Source organism: Oncorhynchus tshawytscha, linkage group LG12 (assembly GCF_018296145.1).
Source record: "Oncorhynchus tshawytscha isolate Ot180627B linkage group LG12, Otsh_v2.0, whole genome shotgun sequence".
In the NCBI taxonomy this organism is placed as follows: domain Eukaryota; kingdom Metazoa; phylum Chordata; class Actinopteri; order Salmoniformes; family Salmonidae; genus Oncorhynchus; species Oncorhynchus tshawytscha.
Window position 1 is genome coordinate 59,221,791 of NC_056440.1, and position 26,781 is coordinate 59,248,571.

At 42.2% G+C, this 26,781-nt stretch overlaps 1 protein-coding gene across 1 annotated transcript; it reads right to left on the bottom strand.

Annotated features, from left to right (window-relative positions):
• Positions 1 to 19,274: 19,274 nt before the first annotated feature.
• On the bottom strand, positions 19,275 to 23,471 carry LOC112263551 (cytochrome b-c1 complex subunit Rieske, mitochondrial). The gene is made up of 2 exons (XM_024439957.2): positions 23,193 to 23,471; positions 19,275 to 20,607 (listed from the first exon to the last, which is right to left on the bottom strand). Exons 1-2 carry the CDS (start codon positions 23,401 to 23,403, stop codon positions 19,997 to 19,999), a joined length of 822 nt encoding a protein of 273 aa, XP_024295725.2. The 5' UTR covers positions 23,404 to 23,471; the 3' UTR covers positions 19,275 to 19,996.
• Between the last annotated feature and the right edge of the window lie 3,310 nt (positions 23,472 to 26,781).

Below are 26,781 nucleotides of genomic sequence, written 5' to 3' on the forward strand. Positions count from 1 at the left end.
GATACACACACGCCATACTCTGTATGTATGGCACCTGGCCAACGTGTTGTTTACATACATTCATTGTCTGTATATTTGGGCTACAGTCGACAGTCTTTGTCTGTATATTTGGGCTACAGTCGACAGTCTTTGTCTGTATATTTGGGCTACAGTCGACAGTCTTTGTCTGTATATTTGGGCTACAGTCGACAGTCTTTGTCTGTATATTTGGATTCAGCTACAGTCTATGCATCTCCAATGATCCTCTGTAGCTCGTGTTGGCACTGTCAGAGCTATGTCAGTCCAACATCTGTACAGGTGACTATTTGCGAGGAAAACATCTTCAAACAATGTGCACCAGTGACATTTTAATTGGATGCAGCTGAATTAGCTGGAGGGTGATTGAGCAAAATGTTGATGTTGTCTTGCTTTGCACATTATACACATATGTTGGGGGGGGACGGGGGGAATGGGGGATGGGGGGGGGGTGACTGCATAGCGGTAAGCTGATGCACTCGCTGCCAGGTTTTGGAAAGTTAAAATGGTTTGGAACCCGTCCCACAGTGCTGTGTCGCATGTTGCTCAGGTAAGTGCAACCCTTACGAGCTGCTGTATGCGCTCTCCTGCCTTTGGAAAACAATGGCTCGTCTCGTACAATGACGTTCTTGTCTTTATGATATGAAACCCCTTCAAGTGGGGCAAAATCTGTTTTCATCTTAAAGTGTAATCTCAGTGTGGTAAGCATCAAATCTGCCGAGACAAAATGGTCTTTTTGTGTAATGCCTCATTGTGAATCCGTGACGTTCGACGCAAAACAAAAAAAACATGTTCAAGCCGACAAGGGAACACATCTGATAGGATATTTATGAGGTGTGAGTGACAGGCACTGTGGGATCAGTTCTTCCAAGCTCAATCACACAAACACATGCACGCATAAGCATAAACACAAGAACACAAAGGCCTACACCTTGCTGAGACAGACTGCATGGATTTTCTGCTTTGACAACTGTTTCATGATATTTGACAAACTTTCCATAATGTGGCAGTATGCCATATGCCCCCGCATGCCGCAGAGGCAAATGATGCTGCATACATTACAGGAAGTGGGATTTGAAAATGGGACGTGATTAATAAAAGAAAATGTCATAGAGAGAGTACAATCTGATACTGGTCAAGTTGGTCTCAACCTCTTTCTTTTTTTCTTTTTTTTTAAAACATTTTAGCCATCTAACAGACTCCCATCCAGAGCGACCCACAGAAACAACCAGGGTCAACGCCCTGCTCAAGGGCACGTCGACAGATCTCTCACAAAAAAACGGGGACCCGTACCAGCGACCTATCAGTCACCGGCCCAAGCTCCCAACCGCCAGGCCTCCAGCATTCCAAGATCCCTCCCACAGTTCCCCTCACCCATCCGAGACCCCCCCCACAGTCCCTCCTAAATAATTCCATTCCCCACCGTCAAGAACCCCTCCCATGCACCAACAACCAACAAAATAAACAAAAGAGAAAAAAGACAAAGGAAAAACAGAAAAAAACCATGCAAAAAAACAAAAGACACCAAGGACAACAGAAATCATCACAGCAAGGCCAACGGAACATGTTTGAGTGTATGTCTGTGTATGTGCAGGTGTGTGCATTTTAATGAGAGTGTGTGTATATGCATGTGTACAAACACCTGCACGGCATCAGCCTCAGGCAAACAGGCATTAAACATAAGAATGAGTGTGAGTTTTGTCACAACCCGGCTCGTGGGAAGTGACAAAGAGCTCTTATAGGACCAGGCCACAAATAATAACATAATAATAATCAATAATTTTGCTCTTTATTTAACCATCTTACATATAAACCTTATTTGTTCATCATAAATGGTGAATAACTCACCACAGGTTAATGAGAAGGGTGTGCTTAAAAGGATGCACATATCTCTGCAATGTTGGGTTGTATTGGAGAGAGTCTAAGTCTTAAATCATTTTCCACACAGTTCATGCTAGTGAGGGCCGAGAATCCACTCTCACATAGGTACAGTAAGTGGTTGCAAATGGCATCAGTGTCTTAATAGCGCAATTTGCCAAGGCAGTGGCTTCTGATTAAATCCAATTTTCACAGAACCGCTTGTAGCAATTTCAATGAGGCTCTCTTGTTCCGATATCGGTAAGTGGACTGGAGGCAGTTGTTTGTGTCGTCCATTTCGGGAAAGAACCTGCGCAATTACGCACCCCAGCTCACTCAGGTGCTTCACTATATCACATTTGACGTTGTCTGTAAGTTTGAGTCCATTTGCACACAAAAAAATCATACAATGATGGAAAGACCTGTGTGTGGTCCTTGTTAATGCAGACAGACAAGATCCCCAACTTCTTAATCATAGCCTCAATTGTATCCTGCACATTGAATATAGTGGCAGAAAGTCCGTGCAATCCTAGATTCAGATCATCCAGGCGAGAAAAGAAACCTGTCATCATGCAAGCAGTCAGACAAGTGACAATTATGGTCAGTAAAGAAAACTTTAAGCTCGTCTCTCAATTTGACATTTTTTTTGTAAATACTTTGCCCTTTGATAATCAACGTACTTCTGTATGTTGTAAAAGCGTCCCATATCATTGCATATCATTGTATATATGCCCATATCATTGCATAATCCAAAAAAACCACAAGAGTTCAGACTTGCTTTAACAAAGTTAACCATTTTCACTGACCTGTTGTCTGATGCAGCACTCCCGAGAGGACATGTCTATCCCCTCTCCTATGCGGAGAGCGAGGCCATGGAGACCTACAGGAGAGTCTCATCTCCACGGAGGGAGTGGAGATGGAGGAGCAATGCGTCAGCACAGTCAAGTCATGGCCGTGAATGCAGTCCAGCGATTCCTGGGGTTCGCCAACTATTTTCAGAGGTTCATCCGGGGCTTCAGCACAGTGGTCGCGCCCCTTACCTCCCTGCTGAGAGGAGGTCCCCAGTGGCTTCGTTGGACGGCGGAGGCGGAGAGAGCGTTCGAGACTCGGAAGGCATGTTTCAACACTGCTCCTGTGTTGGCACATGCCTCCAAAGCAGGAGCCGGGGCAGTGTTATCCCAGCGCAACAAAACCCTTTCAAAGCTGCCGTCCTGCTCCACTCCAAACAGCTGAGCCCTGCCAGGTGGGCTCTATTCTACACCAGGTTCCAGTTCAAGATTTCCTATAGGCCAGGCTCGAGGAACGTGAAGACGGACGCCCTGTCTCGCCTCTATGACGCAGTGGAGAGGCAGGGAGAAGAGACCCCCATCATCCCTCCATTCCGCATCATCGTGCCAGTGGTCTGGGACGTGGACACCGACATATGGCAGGCCCTCTGTATGGAACCCGCACCTGCACAGTGCCAGGAGAACGTGCCTACATGCCCACAGGTGTGCGGGACCGCCTCCATTCATGGGAGCACACGGAGCCTGTGTCGGTTCATCCTGGGATAGGCCATTCCCTCGCCTACCTAACGGAGAAGTACTGGTGGCCCATCTTGGATAGGGACGTCCTGGCATACATCTCTTCCTGCTCCATCTGTGCTCAGTCAAAGACACCTCCCTTATGGAAATCTCCATCCCCTGCCAGTTCCACAAGAACCCTGGTCTCACCTCTCAGTGGACTTTGTCACTGACCTTCCCCCCTCCCAGAGGAACACCACCATTCTCGTCGTTATGGACCGGTTTTCCAAAGCTTGTTGCCTCCTTCCTCTGCCTGGGCTTCCGTCGGCCATGCAAACCACAGAGGGTCTTTTTACACACGTCTTCCGGCACTACGGGATCCCGTAGGATATTGTGTCAGACTAACCTCACTCCTTTCCAGGGCGTTTTGGGGTATTACCTGGCCCAAGCCAGACCAAGGCCCCTGCGGTGGATGAGTGGTTTCATCGCACTGGAATGCTGCGCACACTCGTCTCCAGCCCGCCGTGCGTCGGCACAAGGAACAGGCCGACCGCCATCGAAGTAAGGCGACAGTGTTCTCCCCAGGCGACCGGGTCTGGCTCTCCACCCTCCGCTTGCCCCTCCGCCTGCCATGCCGGAAGCTGAGCCCGTGGTTTGTGGAGCAGTTTAACCTCTCTGGCCAAAAGCCAGGGAAAATGCAGAGCGCCAAATTCAAATAAATTACTATAAAAATCTAACTTTCATTAAGTCACACATGCAAGATAGCAAAGTAAAGCTACACTTGTTGTGAATCCAGCCAACATGTCAGATTTCAAAAAGGCTTTTCAGCAAAAACAAACAATGCTATTATCTGAGGATAGCACCTCCGTACACAAAGAGAGACCCTTTTCAACCCTGCAGGCGCGACACAAAACGCAAAAATAAAATATAATTAATTCCTTACCTTTGACGAGCTTCTTTTGTTGGCGCTCCAATATGTCCCATAAACATCACAAATGGTCCTTTTGTTAGATTAATTCCGTCGATATATATCCAAAATGTCCATTTATTTGTCGCGTTTGATCCAGAAAAACACCGGTTCCAATTTGCGCAACGTGACTACAAAATATGTCAAAAGTTACCTGTAAACTTTGCCAAAACATTTCAAACTACTTTTGTAATACAACTTTAGGTATTTTTTTACGTAAATAATCAATAAAATTGAAGACGGGATGATCTGTGTTCAATACAGGAAGAAAACAAACTGTAGCATGCTTTCTGGTCATGCGCCTCTATCTAACAGTACACTTCAAGTGACCCTAGTTCAAGATGGCCGTACTTCTTCATTACACAAAGGAATAACCTCAACCAATTTCTAAAGACTGTTGACATCCAGTGGAAGCGATAGGAACTGCAAAAAGGTCCCTTAGAAATCTGTTACTGTCATGGATCCCCAGTACTGCTGCTCATTCTGTTCACCAGTTCCGGAGGTTGACGTCACCGGCCTTCTAGGCTACGCTGAACTGTGTCATTACGCACACCTGGTTACAATTCCTCACTGATTGTATTTGTATAAATGTGCCCTTTGTTTCCCCATTGGGCTGTCAATTATTGTTCCCATGTCCATTGGTCGTGTGAGTACCTATGCGTTGTCTCAGCCTGTGCTGCGTGTTTTGTGCTTTGTGTATTACCAATCTCGTCCCGTGTCATTCTACGAGGTTTACACTCGCTCTTTTGTTTGGGTACATCCCAGTGTCTTGTATACGTGTTTGTTTTGGGTGCATTAAAAACACAGATGACGCATTCCTGCGCCTGTCTCCAAATCCTTTATACCAGTGTGACAGTAGAGCTGGTACGTGTCTCTATGGATGCAGGCCTTACTTTTTTCAACCATTTATCAATTTTCGAGCAAACAGAATGAGCAGCAGCTATGTTTGGCTAGATACAGACCGTTAGTGGAATTCCTGCGTGAGAGGAACGGTAAATTTGATTGGATGTTAATTATTTGACTGGGCTACCCGTATTTGACATTGTGTTGTTATGTCGCTAAACACTAGAGGGTTTAATTTGATTTTGGGCAGTGAAACGAGGCTACTCAGGTCGAGAAAAAAACATCACCCAAATGTATAGCCCTGTTGGAAAATCTAAATGGACTGTTTGAAAATGTGAATCACATTTTTATTTGGCACACCCCTGACGACATTACGCGTACCCCTGCTTGGGAATGAATAGCCATTCTAGAATAATGAGCATTATCTGATTCTGTTTTATCTTGAAAGCAGAGGGTTCACTAATTAGTATCTTTTGGATGCTGAGAGTGCTGAAACTGAGGTCTCTGACATGGCCCTTGACGAATGGCTTAACTTATGTTTTGATCATTGCCCCTATGCCTATATTGGTTCTGTGGCGGTCACTGTGGGAAATCAAAAGGACATTTAATTTGCAGTTACATGACTAATATTTAAATTATCCGCACGCATCTGTCACAGCTTTCCGTCATCTTAATGTCCTCATAATAAAACAATATATATATATATATATATATATATATATATATATATATATATAATAGTAATAATGCACCACCATGTGAGGAATGATTGTTATGAAACAGAAACATGCATATACATCATGCATAACACAAGGCAATTAAATGATTGAAAAATAATTGTACACTTTTTTTTTAGAAGGGCTTTATCAAAATATGCTCATGGTACATACTGTAACTCAATCCTGCTTAAAAGGTATTCTCTCTGTACACGTAAGCTAAAAGAGTGAACGTAGGAGTCAATCATATATAATCTTGGGATGCTGCTTTGGTAAGACTAGATGGTAAGACTTTATCTCAGATTATAAAATATTCATATCATAACTAAAGCTGGGTGATGGAAGATTGACGTATACAGCTCCCTTTGAATGTCTATGTCTGTTTTGCATACAGGTTTCTGTAAATGATTTCAGAGAGCTCTGTGAAGGAGAGTTGTTTCCTTGTGGAGATGGAAGCGCCACAGTGTTGAAAGGCCATGGTAGCAGACCCTGTGCCACAGCACTCCTGGCTGAGATCACTAGGCCTCATCACCTCCATGTGTTATACACCCTAGTCAAAAAAGGATAATTGGGCTTAAATGATTCATGGGCTCTTGTAGTTATTTATGCTTTTCAGTAGCCATATTTTTACCCCCTCCGGTGCTTATCAATAATAACAAATAAACTTGTATTCCCTTTGAAGTAAACAACAACACATATGCAAACAAAGACACATCCACTCGAAACCTCATAGTAGGTATCCATTACAGCAGGTATCCATTAGAGAGTGTTTCTATTACAGCAGGTATCCATTAGAGAAGGTTTCCATTTCAGCAAGTATCCATCAGAGAATGTTTCTATTACAGCAGGTATCCATCAGAGAATGTTTCTATTACAGCAGGTATCCATTAGAGAATGTTTCTATTACAGCAGGTATCCATTAGAGAAGGTTTCCATTACAGGACATACCCATCAGAGAATGTTTCTATTACAGCAGGTATCCATCAGATCCATTAATGTTTCTATTACAGCAAGTATCCATCAGAGAATGTTTCTATTACAGCAGGTATCCATCAGAGAATGTTTCTATTACAGCAGGTATCCATTAGAGAATGTTTCTATTACAGCAGGTATCCATTAGAGAAGGTTTCCATTACAGGACGTATCCATTAGAGAGTGTTTCTATTACAGCAGGTATCCATTAGAGAAGGTTTCCATTACAGCAGGTATCCATTAGAGAAGGTTTCCATTACAGCAGGTATCCATCAGAGAATGTTTCTATTACAGCGGGTATCCATTAGAGAAGGTTTCCATTACAGGACGTATCCATTACAGTAGGTATCCATTGGAGAAGGTTTCCATTACAGTAGGTATCCATTAGAGAGTGTTTCTATTACAGCAGGTATCCATTGGAGAAGGTTTCCATTACAGTAGGTATCCATTGGAGAAGGTTTCCATTACAGTAGGTATCCATTGGAGAAGGTTTCCATTACAGTAGGTATCCATTGGAGAAGGTTTCCATTACGGCAGGTATCCATTGCAGCAGGTTTCCATTGCAGCAGGTATCCATTGCAGCAGGTTTCCATTGCAGCAGGTTTTCATTACAGTAGGTATCCATTAGAGAAGGTTTCCATTACAGGACGTATCCATTACAGCAGGTATCCATTGGAGAAGGTTTCCATTACAGTAGATATTCATTGCCTTTATTAATAAAGATGCGTCATTCTCCTGGAAGATCCCTATCCATCTCTCTCTTCCACCATCCCTCTGTAGCCTTCTCTTGCAGCAGCAGACTTCCCAGGTGGGTGGGTTATTGATCGTTGGAGGTGTTGCCTGACGTGACAGCATCTGAATAACAGACACACAGGGTCTCCACGTCAATACCGCTTCTTCTTAGCACTTCCACCTGAGCACATACAATTTATTTTGCATAGATATTCGTAAATGTGCAGCCCCAAATTACTGTACGGGATGCATAGTATGAAGATCTACAATCATATTAGATCTACAATCATATTATTTTAGATGTAGTCTTTAGTCTTATATTCAGCAAAAACAAATAAAAACATTAATATTTCCAATCGGCACTAGCATTTGCAAACCGGGAGAGGGAAAACACAGATGAATAAAAATAGAGCCTCTGATGTGATCAAAGCAGAAACAGCCTACATGAAAGTAATAGAGGTTGAACATTACTGTTTCTAGTTTAGGTTAGTTACAATTGAAGTGTCCTGGTTGTGTAGAAGTTCAAAAGACTGATGAGTGATTGAAGTAACCGCCTGGGAGCTGTGTGGAAGAGCCGGGCAGATTAGCCCAATCAGACCACGCAACCGAAATATGTTAATTCTTCCAATGAGAGGATTGCGTTACATATTTTGTAAAGCTATGCATGATTATGATTGGACAAGACAGGTAAAAAGGAGCTTCATGTTAAACTGAATGTCCATTCGTCTCACATGGATTTCTGGTCTTTTCACATTTACGTCAAATAAAATGAAAACTCCCTTGTTACAGTTCCGTTTTCTTTCTTGGTATCAGGCAAAATAGGTTGTTGACACGTTTTTTCATCATCGTTGGTTTTGTTTGCATGAACTGATATCCAATTGCATTCCCAAGACAAGTGTTACACTGTAATGTCCTTAGCACTTAAATTGTCCTTTGAATAACGCGTTCGAAGAGTAAATCGGACCATCAATTTAACAAACGAAACCTACCGTAAAGTTAGTAGATTGTATGTATCGCTATTGTCCTTGCTAATAATAACATTTATCCTAATGGCCGTTACATTTGAAAGTCTGTCAACACACCTATGAAAGAGTGCAGAGCGCTTGCGAAGATGGGTGCTGAATGGACAGACAGGTTCACCTAGAGGTCTAGAGAGGAGGGTTGAGTTAGGCTGTCCCTGTTAGAATATGCCATATGTGTGCGTGTGTGCGTGCGTCTGCGTTAGTTTTTGTAATAGAGTAGAAGAAACCACCTACTAAGCCTTGTTTTCCCTAACATACAGTACAAGTTACTCTCTCTTCCTGATTAAACAACGCAAACATTTTACGTGATTGTTGTTCACCTGTGTCTCCAACTGAACTCTATTTGTTTCGTCGTTGTATTCAATCATGTTGACAAAAAAAAAAAAAAAAAAAAAAAAAAAGGAATATAAATGCATTACAGTAGTCTATAAACATTGATCCTAACAATGTGTTAAACCAATGAGGGGGGCATTCACGAGTTGGATTTGGTAAAGACCCTCTGTTTATCATCCAGATGTTTTATCAGCGTTTAATGATTACGGCAGAAACGAGCATGCATAATTAAAAGAGAGCGATTTCTCTGAATGCTCGGGGCAGTGCAGATATGGGCTGGGGAAAAGTTGTGAGTTAATTTAGATTACCAATTAAATCTGTGTTGCCAAAGTCATGAGAGGGAGGAGAAACCAGAGGAGACATAACAGGCCTCAGAATGGAAGGAAGTAGCCAGGGCTTGTAAATAGATATATTGTTGTGCTTGTACAAGATACATAACCCTTCTGAGAAAAATGCTAAGCAAAGCAGGTTTGCTATTCAGCATAGATATCTGATGTACAGTACCTTTCTTATCTATTTCCAATGGGCTTGACTTCTGTTAGAGGGAGTTTTTCATATGAAAGCAAGTGGAAAATGAGGAAATGTCCAACAATGGGACATATTTATATGTTTCTGTGGTAAGGGGTGTGGAACCTACTTCTCATCAACCTCTCTCAGAGGAATGCAGCCTAACTCAACCTGTTCTGCACCCTCTGCAGTTTGTTGGAGGCTATGAGAAACCCCAACACGCTGAAAAAGAGACATGTAGAGGCCAAATCCACAGCTTCTATGAATAATGAATGAATCAAGTTGATCCGGGTCCTTTTCTTGGAACTAATTGTGTCTACAAAATACGAAAACACAAAAGCAAGTGTCTCTAAAATGACTAGGTACGTAAGCAAGCAAAATTAAAATTATATACATTTGGAATGACATTTCCATCTATTTAGTCACACACAAATGTATAAACTTATGAAGCACTTTTAACAACTAAGGATGTAGTGTGTACCATTTGGGAATATTAAAGACACATTTTTGTAATGCATAATATACCATATGTTCTAGTTGGCAGTAAGTAATAAAACATATAATGATGTGCCTGTCCCCCAAAACGTTTCCCCCAAGCCTACTTCACCAAAATTCTACAATATGTTACTTCAGACAAAACATCATATCTCCTAAATGACTGATGTAAAATTGAAGCAAAAGTAAACACGTCTTTTCAGGTAAGATATTCTCATGCCTGAAGGGCAATGCAGCAGCTCGTCTTCCATGATATTCTGCTCTAGTCTGTAGCAGAGATCTGTAAACAGACCACCTGACCAGCACCTCTTCTGTTCAGTGGCTGCCGATGATGAATCTGTGAATCATTAAAAAAAACAGATTGCCTCTGCCAGCATCCGTACAGAGAAATATATTTGACCACACCACCGCTGCCATAGCAGATGTGCTAACCCCTAGCCTGTGCATCTGTCTGGCTCTTCCCCACCTCATCCTCCATATGACAGTCCTTTGCACCACTCCCTCTGAGATGGGAGCACAGCTGTTGTGTCTCCCAGACAGCGGGCAGAGAGGTACATGTATGTCTCGTCCACCCACCTGTCGCCTCGCTGGGGTGATTGATCACCTTCTCAAAGGGGGAGACCAGTAACATGAAGGTTTTTAGCATGTCACAGGCATCAAAGCAGAACAGTGTTGGCCCCAGCCTAGTGACCCGCCTATACAAGGCCACATGGAGAAGGAAACATTCTCTCTGAACCCCGAACATCTCTGCCCTCAAGCTTGTCTGCTTTACAGCCATGCAATTGTCTGTCACAAAAATGCTAATGGTCTTACAAAAGGCTGCCAATTCAAAATTTCCTCAGATAAGAGATCAATGGCTAGATTCATTTTCATTTTGTTCATTTTCATGTTAGTTTGGGCACATTTTCCACTTACAGTGCCTTCAGAAAGTATTCACACCCCTTGACTTTTTCCACGTTTTGTTGTGTTACAAAGTGGGATTCAAATGGATTTAATTGTAATTTTTTTTGTCAACAATCTACACAAAATACTAATGAAAAAAAAAAAAGATAAATAAAACACTAAAATACAGTATCTTTAATATAAAATACTCAACCCCCTGAGTACATGTTAGAATCACCTTTAGCAGTGATTACAGCTGTGAGTCTTTTTGGGTAAGTCTCTAAGAGACAACCATTTTCAGATCTTGCCTATCTTGCCCAGATCTATATTTTCAAACAGATTAAAGTAAAAACTGTAACTCTGCAATTCAGGAACATTTACTGTCTTCTTGGTAAGCAGCTCCAGTGTAGATAGATTTGGTCTTGTGTTTTAGGTTATTGTCCAGCTGAAATGTGAATGAATCTCCCAGTGTCTGGTGGAAAGCAGACTGAACCAGGTTTTCCTCTAGGATTTTGCTTGTGGTTAGCTCCAAACTCCCCAGTCCTTAATGATTACAAGCATACCCATAACATGATGCAGCCTTGCTTGAAAATATGGAGAGTGGTACTCAGTAATGTGCTGTATTAGATTTGCCCCCAAAATAACACTTTGTATTCAGGACAAAATGTGAATTGCTTTGCCACATTTGTTTTTGCAGTATTACTGTATTTCCTTGTTGCAAACAGGATCCATATTTAATTATGTACAGGCTTCCTTATTTTCACTATGTCAGTTAGGTTAGTATTGTGGAGTAACTACAAAGTTGTGGATCCATCCTCAGTTTTCTATCACCGCAATTTAAATTCTATAACTCTGTAAAAGTCACCATTGGCCTCATGGTGAAATCCTAGAGCAGTTTCCTTCCTCTCCGATAACTGATTTAGGAAGGACACCTGTATCTTTGTAGTGCCTGGGTGAATTGATACACCATCCAAAGTGTAATTAATAACTTCACCATGCTCAAAGGGATATTCAGTGTATGCTTTCTTTGAAATTTTACTCATCTACCAATATGTGCCCTTTTTTTGCAAGGCATTGGAAAACCTCGCGGGTCTTTGTGGTTGAATCTGTGTTTGAAATTCACTGCTAGACTGAGGGACCTTACAGATAATGAACTGTATGTGTGGTGTACAGAAATGAGGTAATCGTTCAAAAAACCATGTTAAACACTAGTTTTGCACACAGAGTGAGTCCATACAACTTAGTATGCTCCTGAACTTATTTAGGCATCCCATAACAAAGGGGTTGAATAGTTACTGACTCAAGACATTTCAGCTTTTTCATTCATTTGTAAACATTTCTAAAAACATAATTCCACTCTGACATTGTGTGGTATTGTGTTTGGCCAGTGACCAAAAAATACATCTCCAGTTAATCCATTTCAAATTCAGACTAACACAGCAAAATGTAGAAAAGGTCAAGGAGTGTGAAAACTTTCTGAAGCCATATAAGGAGCCATAGCCTGTTTGAGCTTCCTTAGCAGGAAGGATGGTTGAATAGCTTACTGTCATTTCAGTGATAGTGGTGTAATCTGTTACTTCATGAGAGACATTTGTTGTGCGTGTTGGAGAGGAATAACTGCCTCTTGCGAAACATGCCCAGTGATATGCAAGTAGTATCCATTATTAAGTGCTTGAATTCAATTTGGTCAATGATTCAAAATATTTAATGCATCACAATTCCATGAAAAAATTGTATTATCTAATGTCTGATATAAAACTAAATATCACAAAATGTATTTTGTCGAATTCAACACCTCTGAATAACTCAATGAATTGGAAAGAACGTGAAAGTATTAGCCTTTTTCCTGTAGATGCATATTAGATCAAATACAATGCCAAATGACACTAAAAAATACTAATATTGCAAGTTAAAAAATATCCACATATATTTGCACCAAAGAAAACAAGTGATAAACAACAACACAGATAAAAACAAACAAAACGGTGTGCAGATGTAGTTTGATGCCCAATGGCTTATATGAAAACCACACCACAAGAAAAGCAATATCAAATACATAAGTAGAAAAATAAAACAGGTTTGTTAAAATAGATAAAACATACTCATTATGAATGTATAAATTAAATTATCAGTAATCATGAGAAAAACAAATAATATTTGTTTTGTTTAAATGTATGTATGCATATGAATGTATGCATATGAGTTTTCAAATCAAATGTTATTATTAGGCAAATGCGCCAAATACAACAGGTGAAATGTTTACTTTACAAGCCCCTAACCAACAATGCAGTTAAAAAAAATTATGAATAAAAAATTAAAAGAACAAGTCATTAAAGAGAATCAGTAAAATAACAATAGCAAGACTATATACAGGGGGTACTGGTACAGAGTCAATGTGCACGGGCACCGGTTAGTCGAGGTAATTGAGGTAATATGTACATGTAGGTAGAGTTATTAAAGTGACTATGCATAAATAATAACAGAGAGGGGGGGGGCAATGCAAATAATCTGGGTAGCTATTTGTTTAGATGTTCAGGAGTCTTATGGCTTGGGGGTAGAAGCTGTTTAGAAGCCTCTTGGACCTAGACTTGGCACTCCGGGAACTGCTTGTCGTGCGGTAGCAGAGAGAACAGTCTATGACTAGGGTGGCTAGTCTTTGCCAATTTTTCGGGGCCTTCTTCTGACACCGCCTAGTATAGAGGTCCTGGATGGCAGGAAGTTTGGCCCCAGTGATGTACTGGGGGGTACGTACTACCTTCTGTGGTGCCTTGCGGTCAGAGGCCGAGCAGTTGCCATACCAGGCAGATATGCAACCAGTCAGGATGCTCTCGATGGTGCAGCTGTAGAACCTTTTGAGGATCTGAGGACCCATGCCAAATCTTTTCAGTTTCCTGAGTGGGAATAAGTTTTGTCGTGCCCTTTTCACGACTGTCTTGGTGTGCTTGGACGATATGTTAGGCTATATGGAGAAGATTACTGAGGTGTTTGGTTCATCAGTCTGACCCCCAGTCTTCGCTTGAAGTTATTGAGGGATGATGATGTTTTGGCAATGTGAAGATAAGAATTCCAGAGCATGGTACCTCTGTATCTGATAGAGAATTGACTATGTGAGGTACGGCAGTGGGGAGGGTGAAGGTTGTCACAGTGTCTTGTGTTATATAGATGGATTCCAGATTTAACCTGGAAGAATCCATTGAAGGGCTTAGGTAAACTGTCTGGGAGGTATGAGTGTGTGTAGATGAATGTGCATAATTGGCGTACATTAATGTTGTAAATAGACAAGATATTGAGTTTCTTAAACAAAGGTGCAGATGGAGCCAGGTAATTAGAGGTGGAAGCTTTAAAATGTATTTTGCATGATGGGTAATCTGAGCTAATTGTATCTGCGTGAAATAGGCTTAGAATTCTTTTCTGCCTTTTTGGAAGAAATGAGCTGGCATAACGACACAACTTTAAAAAATGAAAAAGCAACATTCCACTGGCAATACTGACCTTTATTAAAACACTTCTGTAACACCCACAACAAGGCATGATTCAGAATTCAAAGAGCACATGGTGCAGAAATCAAAGAGCACATGGTGGGTCCTGTGGCATGTCCCATGGACACCTCCACACCACCAGTCACAGACAGCACCATGAACAGCACAGCAGCAAGAACCATGGACAGTGGTCCTTCTGAACTCCTTTGGCAAACCATCAAAGTGTCCCCACCCTGTTCCAATGTTTACAATCGTAAGATGAGTACAAACTTCTTCAAATATATTAACTGAACCAGTTGTTTATGGGCCGGAGAGAAAAGTATGTTATATTCTTCTTGAGGAATGGCAGTAGCAGTTAATTGGAAATGCCAACTGCGATGAGTTCAAAGAAGTGTTAGTTACACTGATATAAACTACATTAAGATTCCTGCTGAGAGTCACGTCCCCATCACTCAAAGAGCTTCTCTTTCCCTAAGAGATAGAGAGCATGAGCGAGGTAGAGAGTATTATACAGAAGTGAAAGGGGGAAGGGTAGGCAGAAAAAGGCTGAGTGAGAAAGCGAGATTAACGTGTAATACATAGATGAGATATAGATATGAGGCACGTGAGAAGAGTACACGAGGAAGAAAATAAGTAAACTATATAGAAAGATAGAGAGACCCTGTCTGAAACGCTGTTATTCAGCGACGAAGAAGGCAACAACAAAAAATTGAAACAACTCCACAAAAGAGCCAGCTCAACAAACTAAAAGATGGAGGACAGTGATTGCTCATTCAACGCCGCCGTGCCCCTGTCTGTGACCCGGAGCAGTTCCCCTCTTCTGCACAGAGAGGGGATGATTCAGTTGTTGCTGCTGTTGTTGACTGACAGGATTAATGAGGCCGTTTACACCCGCAGATCAGCAGCCGCTTGTGAGAGCATAAAAGGGTTTAGTGCATGAGGAGGAAAAATAAACTTATATTAGGCTTGATTATCCCGACCCGACACGTCAGCTCCCCATGCGCTCCGATCCCACCGGAGAATCATTTTCATCTCAATTTGTGGCACCGTGTACCGCCGGGCGCCGGCACAGTCGCTTTATGAAACTCCAGCTGCAACCAACATGGCAGAGTTAGCTGAAAAGAGGAGATCAATTTCCTCTAATGATCTGACAGTTTCTATGTGATGTCTCAATTTACACTCATTCATTCAGATTGGTGAGGCTTTTTTTTCTAGAGTGAGTGTACAATTGCACATTCTGCTACACTTCCCACCACAGATAAATAACACGCAAGCGCCCATACGATAAAAAAAAAGATAAAACAAGGACAACAACCACACGAGCAACTGCCTGTTCACCCCGCTATCATCCAGAAGGCGAGGTCAGTACAGGTGCATCAAAGCTGGGACCGAGAGACAATTTTATCTCAAGGCCATCAGACTGTTAAATGGCCATCACTAGCACATTAGAGGATGCTGCCCTATATACATAGACTTGAAATCACTGGCCACTTTAATAATTGGAACACTAGTCACTTTAATAATGTTTACATATTTTGCATTACTCATCTTATGTATATGCTGTATTCTGTCCTATTCTACTGTATCTTATACTATGCCTCTCTGACATTGCTCGTCCAAATATTTATATATTCTTAATTCCATTCCTTTGGTTTGTGTGTATTGTTAGATATTTCTTGTTTGATATTACTGCACTGTTGGAGCTATAAACACAATCATTTCGCTACACCCACAATAACATCTGCTAACCACGTGTATGTGACAAATAAAATGTAATTTGATGCACACACTTATAATCATCATTGCATTCAGTGTCTTGGTAAAGAAACCAGGCATTTCCCTTGTATTTTTGTACTTCGGTAGTGGTGCAACACATGTGGATGAGTGCATGACCACAGAAATAGCAGAGACATTGAACGTAGCTTACTATCTGAAGAGATGGGTATTCAGTCTGTGATGGGAAGATGGACATCAACTCAGCTGTCACTCTTGTTATGACCGTTGGGTCATAACAAGAGCTGTGACAGGGATGTGAGCAAGGATGGAAGTGCCAAGTTTCCAGCGGTGGCAGAGCAAAGAGGTCGAGCCAGGGTGGAAGGTCTGATCACTGCCTGGCTGCAGGTGAAGGGTAGTACCCCTCACTGCCCTAGGCCTGTAGGCAAGCAACAGGAACCGGTGGCACCATCTGAGCATATTCCGCTAGTAGAAGGAACAAAAAGTAGAACACAGACAAAGTAGCAGAGTAGAAGGCTGCCACAAAATCTGAAATATGTTACAAACTGCCACCAGGAACCAGTGAAAATAGTTGAGGAGAGAGGTGACATGGGAGAATGTGAGAAGTTAATCACTCAAAATGCAATTAAGACATTTTTGTTCACTGAGAGACAAAGTCCGAGATGACACGACAACATAAAAATAAAAAAAAGATTTAATGAAGTTGGAAAAAATACATTTCCAGCTATGTTCTACGGTGAAACGCCTTATCACTATGCAAATTTACGCAACACAAGTTCAAATGAATCACGAGATCCAAATACACTTTCATCATAATCTGATCCCCCTAGAGACAAGTAGAGGATTAACATGTTCATTTGACACATCAGATTGGGGAATATTAAATCAGTTTGCAGCCAATTGTTTTATTTTTCTGCTTCCATCGTCAGTAACGAAAAGCAATATACCCTCTTCACTCTTTAAAGAGAACTGCTCCAGCATCTTAAGAGTTTTCAGACAAACGCTACATTAGATGCTTGCACCATGCAGTTTCGAAGAGATTCATTCAAAGTAGTCCGCGAAAAAGGGACTTGCAAAGTAATATAACGAAGGGGAAAAGTTGAACTGTACAAACAGTATATTACCTCCTTTGTTTTTACATGGATCTGAGCCAGGCCGAATATAATTAGCCTAGCCAGCATCTTACGTGTTCCCTAGAAAAACTTTGAGAACACAAGTGGTCAGCTGAATGAGGTAGCATGAGAGCCCTTCGGATCAGCAGTCCGTTCACAAGTAGAAGTTCCATTGCATAAAACGGTGCATTAGAGAGCTTTACAGACGTGCACAATCATTAAGCACTGACAGAGGAAGTACGCAGTGTTCAAAATGGCTATGACCTCTAAGAATTAATGATCAGATGGGTTGACACCGAAATAAAGAGAAGGCTTTTGGATGTAACGAGTGCCACAGCAGGACCGGGGAATCCACCTTTCAAATGTCAAGAGTGACGTGGTGTCCTGACATCCCTGGTGATATAATTAAGCAATAAGGCCCAAGGTGGTGTGGTATATGGCCAATATACCACGGCTACGGGCTGTTCTTAGGCACGGCGCAAAGCGCCCTTAGCCGTGGTATATTGGCCATATATCACAAACCCCCCCGAGGTGCCTTATTGTTATTATAAACTAGTTACCAATGTAATTAGAGCAGTAAATATAAATGTTTTGTCATACCTGTGCTATACGGTCTGATTTACCACGGCTGTCAGCCAATCAGCATTCAGGGCTCGAACTACCCAGTTTATAATCATATATCAATCACACCTGAAGGGCAAAGGGGCATCTGGCAGGCAGAGTTGACATGGCACCAGTGAGCAAGCCTGTGTCTGTCCGGGCAGGTGGCGTGTCAGACTATCAGGAACAGAGGTCACTCTAAGCAACAAGGCAGAGTGAGGGGGTTGTACTGTGGCGAAAGCCATTAGATAATTAAACCACACATACAACAGTGTGACGTTTTCAAGTTTTAGAAAAAATAAAAGTCATCTGAAACCTTATTGCGCAGAGGAATTATCTTTGTTCTGTTGACAGGGAATGCTATCTGAAAAGCTACAGCAGTTGCTTATTTTCCCTATATAAAATAGGCCTACAAATAGATGTTCCATTATTATACTAATTAATATACATGAAATGATATGTAAATAAAGTGCATTCTACAAGTTTGCTTGGTTGGGAGCGATTATTTATTCTCATCTGATCCTTTCAGCTACACTCAGGAGAATGGGCAATTTTGACCTAAAGAATGTCAGTCATCTGTCAAAATACAGGGAAATCTGCAAAAGAAAATAAGGCATTGGTTAGAGGCCTCTACATATATTATGATGTGAAAGGGTTGTCAAGAATCTGTCCCAACAACATGGCTGCTTTAGAGAGCACAACATCCAGCAACATTACTCATTTGGCATTCTGCTATAGCCTTCCCCCTAACATAAGTTTTACCAACCAATCAGCAGTATGAATGCCAGTGGGGAATTCAGTGTCAATGTCACAACCAAAACCTTTTGATTCATCAGACAATGCAAAAAACAAAATGTACAATAGATGGCAATTTACAACCAATATCATGTATAGTTATTGGAGTCTTTGTGGAATTCCAAGGGGGACATTTCTTCAAGGTTGACCCGAAACAGTAACAGGTCACATCAATCCTATTTAATGTACATGGATTACAAGGAATCCATCGGGATAAAATAAATACGCACACAGGCAGTTATGCATAGCTTGTCTCTGTGGCTCCGGAGAGAGGAAGACATCAAGCACTTTATTATTAGCTAGTTATTAGTCAATGAAGCGTGAGAATGCCAGGTGGGTTGGGCAGCCATTTCTCTCCAATTCACCAGAGCTCTTCGTCAAGACCACCTCAGACACCAGGCTTCTCTTCATACCAGACTATGACACACCTTGAGCAGTTACCCTTATCCGTAACTAGCCAATGTCAAACCATTCATTTCCAGGAACTATACCAGACCGTAGTTTCGACTTGTATGTAAAGTCAAATGAGGGTTTGTGTTATTAACCCAGCCTGATAGCTAAATGCAATGTACTCGCACATCTGAGGTTTGCTTTAGCAGGTGCATCGGAAATGTTCAAATGCCATTCAGACTATAGAGGCAAGCTGCTGCTGTGTACTGCACTAGCAACCCAGTCTGAGCTGCAAACTGTAAATAGCACACAAAAGGAATATGATTTTCTGTGAAACATTTATTAGCTAAACATGAGTATACATTTTTACATAACTCTGTAGGCAGATAGCTCATCAAATAGAAAAATGTGACTGTTCTGTTGCTTTAGCATTGATTTAATGCCTGTGTCAGCCCCTGCTGACCGCTTTTCTTTCTCGCATAGAATGTGTAACGTTAATCTATGTGACGGCGACCGAAACAAAAACAGGGATATCGATAGGAAGAAAACATACAACCCCTCGCAATATTACCATTAAACAACTTTACCTAAGCACTCTAAATCGTCCCAACAAAATCTGAGACAAAACCTTTCCTGTAGCTCTCTGAAATGGAACATAAAGGCATCATTCATGACATTGACCCTTGAGAATCACCTTCGGACACAATTGTAGGTAACTGTCTGTAAGCAGGTGTATGTTTTTTGGGGTCAATCCTCTTGTACCTGCACTATTAAAACATCACTACTATTAGTATGCTATTCCACGCTAAGGCGAAATAAACCCCATCATTCATTTTACAACCCAGGTCGTATTTTGGTACAGTATTAATTAGATGTAGCTGAGATTGGGAAATAAATAACATGAGGTTTTCAATCAGATAAAATGTACATTTATTACTTACAATATACCACCCTGAAACAGAGTTTATGCCTGCTAATGGATGGAATAATGAGTCAGACAGAAACATACCGAACATACTGATCTGTGATCTCAGTCCAGCAATTTAGCCTACAATTACAGTGTCCTCATCTGGGAACTCATAGTAAGGCACCTCCAGGTTGAGTGGGGCTGGGCCTTTCCTGATGCGGCCAGAGGCATCGTAGTGAGAGCCATGGCAGGGGCAGTAGTATCCGCCATAGTCACCAGCATTGGCGATGGGTACACAGCCCAGGTGGGTGCACACGCCGATGACAATGATCCATTTTGGTTTGGCGACGCGGTCCTTGTCGTGCTGGGGGTCACGAAGCACAGCCATATCCACAGCTTCCTCAGTGGCGATCTCTTTCTCAGTCCGGTGGCGGATGAACAGAGGCTTGCCCCTCCACTTGAAGGTCATATTCTTGCCCTCTGGGATCTCTCCCAGCTTGACCTCGATCTTGGACATGGCCAGGACGTCAGCTGAGGCACTCATGGAAGAGATAAACTGTGTGGCCACGGTCTTGGCTGTGTAGACACCCACCACGGCTGTGGCCCCGGTGACAAGGTAGGAGAAGGTTTTCCTGGACTCGCTGCTCTCCTGAGAAGATTTATTGGGGTCAAGCAACTCAGGCCGACGGTAATCAGAGAAATCTGGCACCTTGATGTCAGTGTGAGCGAAGCGGACTGCAGCTTTTGCTGAAAAATAAAACAAGTTGTCCATTAGATAAACAATCAAGACAGTACTAAGAGATAAACAATGGCATGTGATAGGAAAGTACCGGAGGGCACATTATAGCAGCAGATACATCCAAGTCAATAGCTAATTAGATAGAAAATGTATGAACAGATTGTTTAAGTCAAGTTTAAATATTCAATAAAGTAGCTAACTAGCAAGCTTTCTAAGTTAGCTAGCCCATTAGCCAGGGCATAATCAATGTGTCTTGTAACGGAAACCGTTTAAGAACCAAACAGAGCAAACGTAATGAGAAGGGACCTTCCTGAATTTGTCCAACAGAAACCCTTGTTTCATTGCAAAACGTTTTGCAACAGACTAAACGTTTTACAACAAAATAATAGAAATGAACACACATTTGGCCTACATGTAGTGACCAAGAAAGCACTCCTCACTCTATCCAGAAGATTCCAGCTCTACCATTACACTTGTTGACACTGAGCTGCATTGGGTTCAGAATGCAATCATGGTTACATTAAGACACTGGAAACGGTGTTAGGAAAATCAAATCAAATCACATTTTATTGATCACATACACATGGTTAGCAGATGTTAACGCGAGTGTAGCGAAATGCTTGTGCTTCTAGTGCCGACTATGCAGTAATATCTAACAAGTAATCTAACAAATTCACAACAACTACCTTATACACACAAATGTAAAGGGAGGAATAAGAATATGTACATATAAATATATGGATGAGCGATGGCCGTGCGGCATAGGCAAGATGCAGTAGAAGGTGTAGAATACAGTACTTACATATGAGATGAGTAATGTAGGATATGTAAACATTTTTAAGTGCCGTTATTTAAAGTGACTAGTGATTCCTCAATGTAAACATCATTAAAGTGACACCTTCATCAAGTCCGTTTATTTAAGTGGCCAGAGATTTGAGTCTGTATGTTGACAGCAGCCTCTCCATGTTAGTGATGGCTGTTTAACAGTCAGACGGCCTTGAGATAGAAGCTGTTTTTCAGTCTCTTGGTCCCAGCTTTGATGCACCTGTACTGACCGCGCCTTCTGGATGATAGTGGGGTGAACAGGCAGTGGCTCAGGTGGTTGTTGTACTTGATGATATTTTTGGCCTTCCTGTGTCATCGGGTGCTGTAGGTGTCCTGGAGGGCAGGTAGTTCGCCCCTGGTGATGCATTGTGCAGACCGCACTATCCTCTGGAGAGCCTTAAGGTTGAGGGCGGTGCAATTGCTGTACCAGGTGGTGATAAACCCGACAGGACGCTCTCGATTGTGCATCTGTAAAAGTTTGAGTGTTTTAGATGACAGGGCCTGCTGCGCCTTCTTCATCACGCTGTCTGTGTGGTCCATTTCAGTTTGTCCATGATGTGTACGCCAAGGAACATAAAACTTTCCACCTTTTCCACTACTGTCCCGTCGATGTGGATGGGGGGTGCTCCCTTTGCGGTTTCCTGAAGTCCACGATCATCTCCTTTGTTTTGTTGACATTGAGTGGGAGGTTATTTTCCTGACACCACACTCCGAGGGCCCTCACCTCATCCCTGTAGGTGTAGGCTGTCTCGTCGTTGTTGGTAATCAGGCCTACCACTGTATTGTCGTCTGCAAACTTGATGATTGAGTTGGTAGCGTGCATGGCCACACAGTCATGGGTGAACAGGGAGTACAGGAGAGGGCTGAGAACGCTCCCTTGTGGGGCCCCAGTGTTGAGGATCAGTGGGGTGGAGATGTTGTTTCCTACCTTCACCACCTGGGGGTGGCCTACCTCAATGCATGGATGGAATATGCCACTGTACTCAATTTGACCTTACTCCACACTGATACATTGAGAAGATTGAAATACTGTTTCATCCTCATGCTAGCTAGCAGTAGCCATTATGGAATGGCAAATCACTTTGAACAACAAAAGATGCTGGTTGGAATGGCTGTGTCAACCAAACTGGCTGCAGTGGCAATTGCTAGCTAGCATGAGGACAGAAATGGCAGTTTTCTGGAAAAACAAGCAGTATTTCAATCTTCTTGATCTATCAGTGTGGATTAAGGTACAATTTGGAGTGTGGTTGCATATCCCATCCCTGCATAGAGGTAAGCTTTCTAACTAATATCTCCATCTCACGCCAGCTCCATAGTGACTTAATATATTCATCATTGCGTTCTGACCCCCAGTGCAGCTCAATGTAAACAAGCTTAATGGTAGTGTCGGGATCTGCTGGCTAGCATCTCTAAGGCCCACCTGAATGGGTTATGTAATGTTATCTTAACTAGAATGGACACCCCACTTACTTACCTAGCAAGTAAACGAAATTCTTGTTCTAAGCGTTTGGTCCTGACCTCGCAGTCAGCTAGTTACCTAGTTAACTCCTTGGCTGGGTACTAGGCCGCGTCTAGCCAATGCTAATGAACACTAGGCTAATTTATTAAACAATCCTCTCAGATTCTACAGCATACACACTGGACTTTGGTAAACTACACCAGCACGTCCTAACATCTTATGTCAATGACTCATCCACAAGTAAAACAAATAACCCGATTATTAACGTTAGCCATTAGATGCTGTTAGCTAGCTTGCTTAGCTACTTACCATTTATGCTAACTGATAATGCCGGCCCGGTCTTGGGGCTCTGACCGTTCAGGGACTCGCGGGTTAGGAAAGGTTTCTTCGTGTCTACCAACACTTTCTCTCCCTTTACAATCACCCCTGGAATAAGTGCTTTGAGTGGTCCAGCAACTGCATAGTTCGTTGCCTGCAAGTATGGGGAAAATGCCCCCGAACGAGCGGCAAGGGACATCATCTTTTAAGCGAGGTAGGCTCCTTGCAATGCTAGCTAGCTACGACCTTGCCTGGATTATGCAAGGGGCGCAAGCGCTGTCTGCTTACGCAACACGTCAAGTTACTAAATGACGTCGGTCAGAAGGGTTACCTTTTTTTACTGTGATGAGCAATAACTAATCAATTATTCTTATCTGATTAAAATACTTGGGACCTTTTCTGACACTAAATTGTGTTATGTGTTTTGTTTTACACTACTCCATTGTTCAAGTTATGAGGTAACTAAACATGACCAATCATCATTTGCATAAGCTAATGCCTTTTGACATCACATTAGGACCTACATTTAATAATTATTCTCACCATGGAGAAAATTACAAAACATTATGCATAGCTGCTATTTGTGGAATGGTTATACACTGACTTCCTTGGTGGTGACATTATTAAAACATGTATTCCAAATACATCTTCCTCCAAATGTAGGCCCCTGTCATGCATTGAAGACATACAATTAATTCATGAGTAAACTAGGTAGCTAGCTAGCTTACTTGCAATGATTGACTCCAAAATGCAAACATAGCTAACATGACTTTGTAAGCTGTCGCTGTTATGTTGCTAGGTAAAAACTCTCTTGTGTGTGTGTCTGTCCCATTTTGTTTCTGCAGGCTGATGCAGAGTCAGAGAAGAAAAGGTGAAACTGTATATATACACCAACATCTTTGGCTGAAGTTATTGGAGAGATGTGCTGTGCATGATACTGTAAGTAAGCGTTTTAGCAGAGATGAATAAGGCCTGGAATGCTATACATTTTCTTCCAAGGGAATGGACAAAATGTAAAAGAAAGATGTTTGGCAAGCTGCAATCCTTTAGCGAATCATGCAGTGTCACTTTTAATTCTAAATTGCTGATGCATAACTAGCCCAAGATGTACTGTTAAGGAGCGTCAGCACTGTTGTACACATTAGCCGCGCCGTCTTTAATGCTTCAATTAAGAACCCAAAAGCTAATGCATAACTGAAGGGCACCGGAGTCCAATGAAGGGGCGATTTTTTTTTTAACCATCAACAATGAACTGAAGGCCTTTGAGAGTTCAAAACTGTCATTGGTTAAAGATAATGAGAATGTTCAATTAGTCTGATGTTCAATTAAGTCTAATGTTAGCTCAGCATTAGTTTTTAATTTTTTTATTTTATTTTACCCCGATTTCGATCTTCGTCGAAATCGCTGCAACTCCCCAAATTCAAGAAAGTATACAGAATTATATAGAGCCCTTATTGCATGAAACTTCCTTCCATCTCATATTGCTCAAATAAACAGCTTACCTGGTTTCAAAAAACAGATGAAGCAACACCTCGCGGCACAACTCCTCTCCCCTATTTGACCTAGATAGTTTGTGTATATGCATTGATATTTAGGCTACGTATGCCTTTAAAAAATTTTTATGTCATTCTGTCCTTGACCTGTTCTTATCTGTTGATGTTCTGTATGTCATTCTGTATTATGTTCTGTGTGGACCCCAGGAAGAGTAGCTGCGGCTTTTGCAATAGCTAATGGGCATCCTAATAAAATAACAAATACCCAACAGGCTCTGGAGGCGAAAGTCACGTGTCCTCCGAAACGCGCTTCTTAACACCTGCCCGCTTAACCTGGAAGCCAGCCGCACCAATGTGGCGGAGGAAACACCATTCACTTGACGACCGAGGTCACCCTGCAGGCGCCCGGCCCACCACAAGGATTCGCTAGAGTGTGATGAGCCAAGTAAAGCCCCCCCGGCCAAACCCTCCCCTAACCCGGACGACGTTGGGCCAATTGTGTGCCGCCCTATGGGACTCCCGATCACGGCTGGGTGTGATACAGCCCGGGATCGAACCCAGGTCTGTAGTGACATTTCTAGCACTGCAATGCCCCAGACCTCCAGGGGTCCCCTAACCAAAGATAGCATAATGTAATGACTCTCTCTCCTCTCTCAGTTTAGCCCTGATGTATCGCCATCTGAGATTGGCATCTGTCCAGTACCACAGTGCACAGCTGAAGCACGAGCAAGAACTGGTTGATATGAAGGGACTGGTGGAGAGAACCAGGACACTAATGACAAAAGCAGAACATGAAAACATCCTGCTAGCCAATGAACTGTGTTTGAAACTGAACAATTAAAAGTAATTGCAAAAACGTATGACGATGAATGAGCACAAACTCTTCAACAAAATAGTTTTCTACAGGAACAACTCAATCTAGCCAGAACTAAATACGATGAAGTCCACGCCAAACTAGATAAATCTAGTCAAGCTATCTACAAACAGGAGCGTGCAACTTGATAACATGCATGCAGTTTTGATGAACGTTACTCAAAACAATAATGTTCGAGTCCAAATGCTGCAGACAAACGACGATCAGTTAATGAACACAAGGACCAAGATGGTTGACAAATCAGCAGAACTCATTGAAGTCGCTGACCAAATGAATGATGAGAGAACTCAGGTGATGAAGATGGAAATATTGATTTCTAAGCAAGCGGAGGAAATCTCATCACTGAATCTCTCGCTCTGTACTCAAGACCTCTACCTGCAAACTATGACAGATAACACTCACATGTCTAAATTTAGTACTCAAAGTGCCCAAGTGGACTCTGCTATGCAGCAGAATACCTCCCTTAGGTACCATCTGCAGGAATTCAAGAAAAGTCACGCGCTACAGCGTGAATACCGAACCGAGCAACTGGAGCATTGAGAGATGACTCACAATAATAGTTTCTGCCACGAAACCACGAGACCAATACCCACCGCAGTCTAAATAACTGGAGAGTACGTCGCTATTCGAAATGACTACCACTACAATCAACCTCTTTTCACCATGAACAGAAATGACACATCACGTCATTGCGAACAACCACTCCACTTTGTGGGGAATATGACCACAAAACGCAACTCAAACAGCCCATAAACAGTCCTGGAGGACTGCTTAACTTGTGAAGCGCTAATTGATTTGGGCTCGACAATATCGCTCGTCTCTCAAACATTATTCAATGGTCTCAAAAGATCTTTGAAGCCAACTAAACGTTGGTTAAAAAAGGAACGATGCAACTCTACACTTCGAGGTTTCACTCAGACCACCGCGCCTCTCACATTGAGACTCATGCTGAAACTACACTTCCAGGACGTATCGCTCGTTCACCCTGTGTATGTTACCAGCCTAGAATCTGAACCACTGCTACTCGGAACAGATTTAAAGGATCATTTGGATTGAAAAACCAACCAAGTATGGTCACAGGTCACCGTGCCATCTCCACTGACCACACTGTCTTCTCCTAACGCTAGCTGCAATGCAGTCATCCACGAGGGGTATCTGTCGACAGCACCCCTTGGGTAAAAGACACTTGAAAACCTCTTGGTGCAGAATCCAA